The 2,864-nt window shown below is 53.4% G+C and overlaps 1 protein-coding gene across 1 annotated transcript in view; it reads right to left on the minus strand.

Moving 5' to 3' along the window:
* The window catches only part of LOC119339275 (WAT1-related protein At1g09380-like), a 4,559-nt gene extending 2,328 nt beyond the window's left edge, over nucleotides 1–2,231 (minus strand). Inside the window, exon 1 of the mRNA XM_037611395.1 lies at nucleotides 1,909–2,231. Coding sequence (XP_037467292.1) covers nucleotides 1,909–2,159 — 251 coding nt within the window. The 5' untranslated portion in view covers nucleotides 2,160–2,231. The remainder of the gene's footprint in view (nucleotides 1–1,908) is intronic.
* Nucleotides 2,232–2,864: the final 633 nt, after the last annotated feature.

A 2,864-nucleotide genomic window follows, 5' to 3' on the forward strand; every position in this document is an offset into this window, starting at 1 on the left:
GTCGCCGACACAAGGTTATCGCCGGTCGTGGCCGTGGGCCACTCCTCCCCCTTCCCTTCCCCCATCCTCGTTTGTTCTCGGTTTCGGCGTTGCTCGAGGCGGGGTGGTTGGCCGGCAGTATCGGAGGCGGCGGGGGTGCGGATTTGTTCAAAGTCATGGCCTTTGGTGGTCCTCAGGGCGGTCTGGTTGCAGGGCGGAGGCTCTGGCGGTGGGAGGCGCGTTGGTCGTGGGCTGACTGCGTGGCTCGGGTGCGGGCGGGCAACCATGGTCGCTTGGGCGGCAGCGGGTGGCTGGTGGAGTGGGGTTCCGACGGAGGGGTAGGAGCACCGGGGTTCACCACTTGCCCAACCCCGGTACCGGCTAACGGAGGCGGCATCCATGGACGTCGTTCTCCTCCTTGCAGGCTTCATCGTGGTTCTCCGACTTCTTTCGTGTCACTCTGGATCAGACGGTGACGGCTTCCTACGGTCGTATCCTTTCTGAATGCATCGTCTTGGAGTCCCCGCTCCGGTCGTGTCCGTCTCACCGCTCCTCGGTGGATTGCTCATCTTCATAGTGGCCTTCAGCTTATCATTAGGGTGCTTGATCGTCGTTGGGGTGGTGTTTTCAGTGCTCGGCACCTTTATATCTCACCTTAGGTGTGTGCGTTCAGTGCGGTGGTGGAGTGTGTTTGTATCTTCTTGCTTGAATGTTGTGTTGATGGTTGCTTTATACAGTATATAATACGGGAAAACCTTTTTTCGTCATTGATTCCTTAAGCAAGCAAACAGGCGGTCAGCTAATAAAGGAGACGAGAATGGTTTTTTCTGAATTGATTAGTGCCGCAAGCAAGCAAGCTAAGGTAGGTGCAACTTTCTAAATTTGCCCACAATGAAAAAAAAACTTTCTAAATTGACACAACATGCATGCATTTGGGTCGATGGAGACAGCACCATATGCATGCATGCATGCAGAACTCCTTGCCAAAACATTTCGGTTCCTGGCGAAATGTTTGTTGGCTCGTCTTTGCAAACTCCTCCTAGCTGCTTCTATTAAATGGTTTTGAAAAGAAAAAAAAACCGTAAGATTTTCCTTCTGGCTTGGTTTGTTGTATTTGTACTATACGTATAATGATAAATTAGCTAACACACAAATACACAATGACACAAGGGTCATATGTGGATTGACCAGATCATCTTTTCTTGTCGTGTTCTTTTGCCTCTAGCTACTTTGCTGGAAGTACATTTCTTTGTCAGGATTGGAATTCTTCTCGGTGGGTGAGTTGTCAACGTGCAATCCCTGCTCCAAAGCAGAAGCAGCGGTGTTTGCCATTTTTCATGGAAATCGCAGTCTACTCTTGTAGCTACATGGGCCATTTGGAACGCTAGCTAGAAGTGACTTCATCTTCAGCGCAGATGCAGAAAGAGATTCAAAGTGGAGATGGGCTGGCTCACACACACACGCGCGTGCGCACACACACGTTCACAAGTCCACAACAAACCAAAGATGAAACAGAACAAAGAAGACGTACGATGGGGTCAGTTAGATTTCTACGAGCACGTACGTACGAATTACTGCGTTCGGTGCGGTTAAACGTACCCACGTCAGAGTGCCGTAGCCAGAATATTTATACGCCCCGGGGCCCGGGCCATCACCTAGCTTGTAGCCACAGCGCGCGGCTGTAGCTACAGTCACGAAGCTTTTCCCCTCCACGCCCCAACACGGCCTGGCTACGCCCGTGACTTGTACTACAAACCACCCAGCATTAACACATTTGTGCATGCTCTCGGACGTACTACTCCTGTGCGCGCGCACATGCTGCTCGTCACCCTGGAGATGCGTCAGTCTCGTGGCGGAGTGAAGGACGGGCGCGGCGACCACGCATGCCGGTCTGCAAAGTCAGTCAACTCCGAGCGCGCGCGTGCGTACCTCTCGAAGACGGCGGCGAGGGGGGCGACGGCGACGGCGGCGACGAGGTTGCGGTAGACGAGCAGGACCAGGGGGTGCATCCCGCGGTTCAGAGCCACCTCCGACAGCAGCATGGTGCCCACCGTCAGCAGCTGCACCAGCACCATGCCGGCCGGCAGCGCCACCCGCTCCGCCTTGTGCCTGCTGCTCCTCCTCCTCGCCTCCGCCACAGACATGGCCGGCACTGCCGGCGCCACGTCGCCCTCCGCCATTACCCCCAGGTCACAGAGCGGCCTAGGGAAAGGAGGGGCCGGAGAGCGATCGGGCTAGGTAGGTTGGCACTAGGCAAGCGGCCGGGGAGTGAGAGACTGAGAGCGGTAGCTCGCGACTAGCAATATATAGCCGGAACCGACCGCCAATGCAAGGCAGTAAAAAGATGGATGACTTGCGTCGACTACCATATATTTTCCCTACAGACAGGTATACGCGTGCATCTATATCTATATCTATATCTATAATTCTATATTTATATCTACTGTAGACGGGATAGTTTGCAATATAATAGACGTTGTATTGATGTGGTGCTGGTGCACGTATATATAACTATAGGGTAGGCCTCTACCTCAATTATACAAGACTAGGAGGTGGGCTACAACTCTAATATACATGCAACACAAAATACATACTCAACACCCCCCGCAGTCGAAGCGTCGCCGAAGACACGGAGACTGGACCAAAACTCCTCGAAGATGGAAGTAGGCAATCCCTTAGTCATCACATCAGCAAACTGTTGCGACGTCGGCACGTGGAGAACCCGAACACGGCCAAGGGCAACCTGCTCGCGCACGAAGTGAAAATCGAGCTCAATATGCTCCATACGTCGATGGTGCACCGACTTGGCGGAAAGTTAGACCGCACTGACATTATCGCAGTAGACGAGAGTGGCCTTGTGAACATCACAAAGCAACTCCTGGAGT

This window comes from Triticum dicoccoides, chromosome 7B, assembly GCF_002162155.2.
Source record: "Triticum dicoccoides isolate Atlit2015 ecotype Zavitan chromosome 7B, WEW_v2.0, whole genome shotgun sequence".
Taxonomy (NCBI): domain Eukaryota; kingdom Viridiplantae; phylum Streptophyta; class Magnoliopsida; order Poales; family Poaceae; genus Triticum; species Triticum dicoccoides.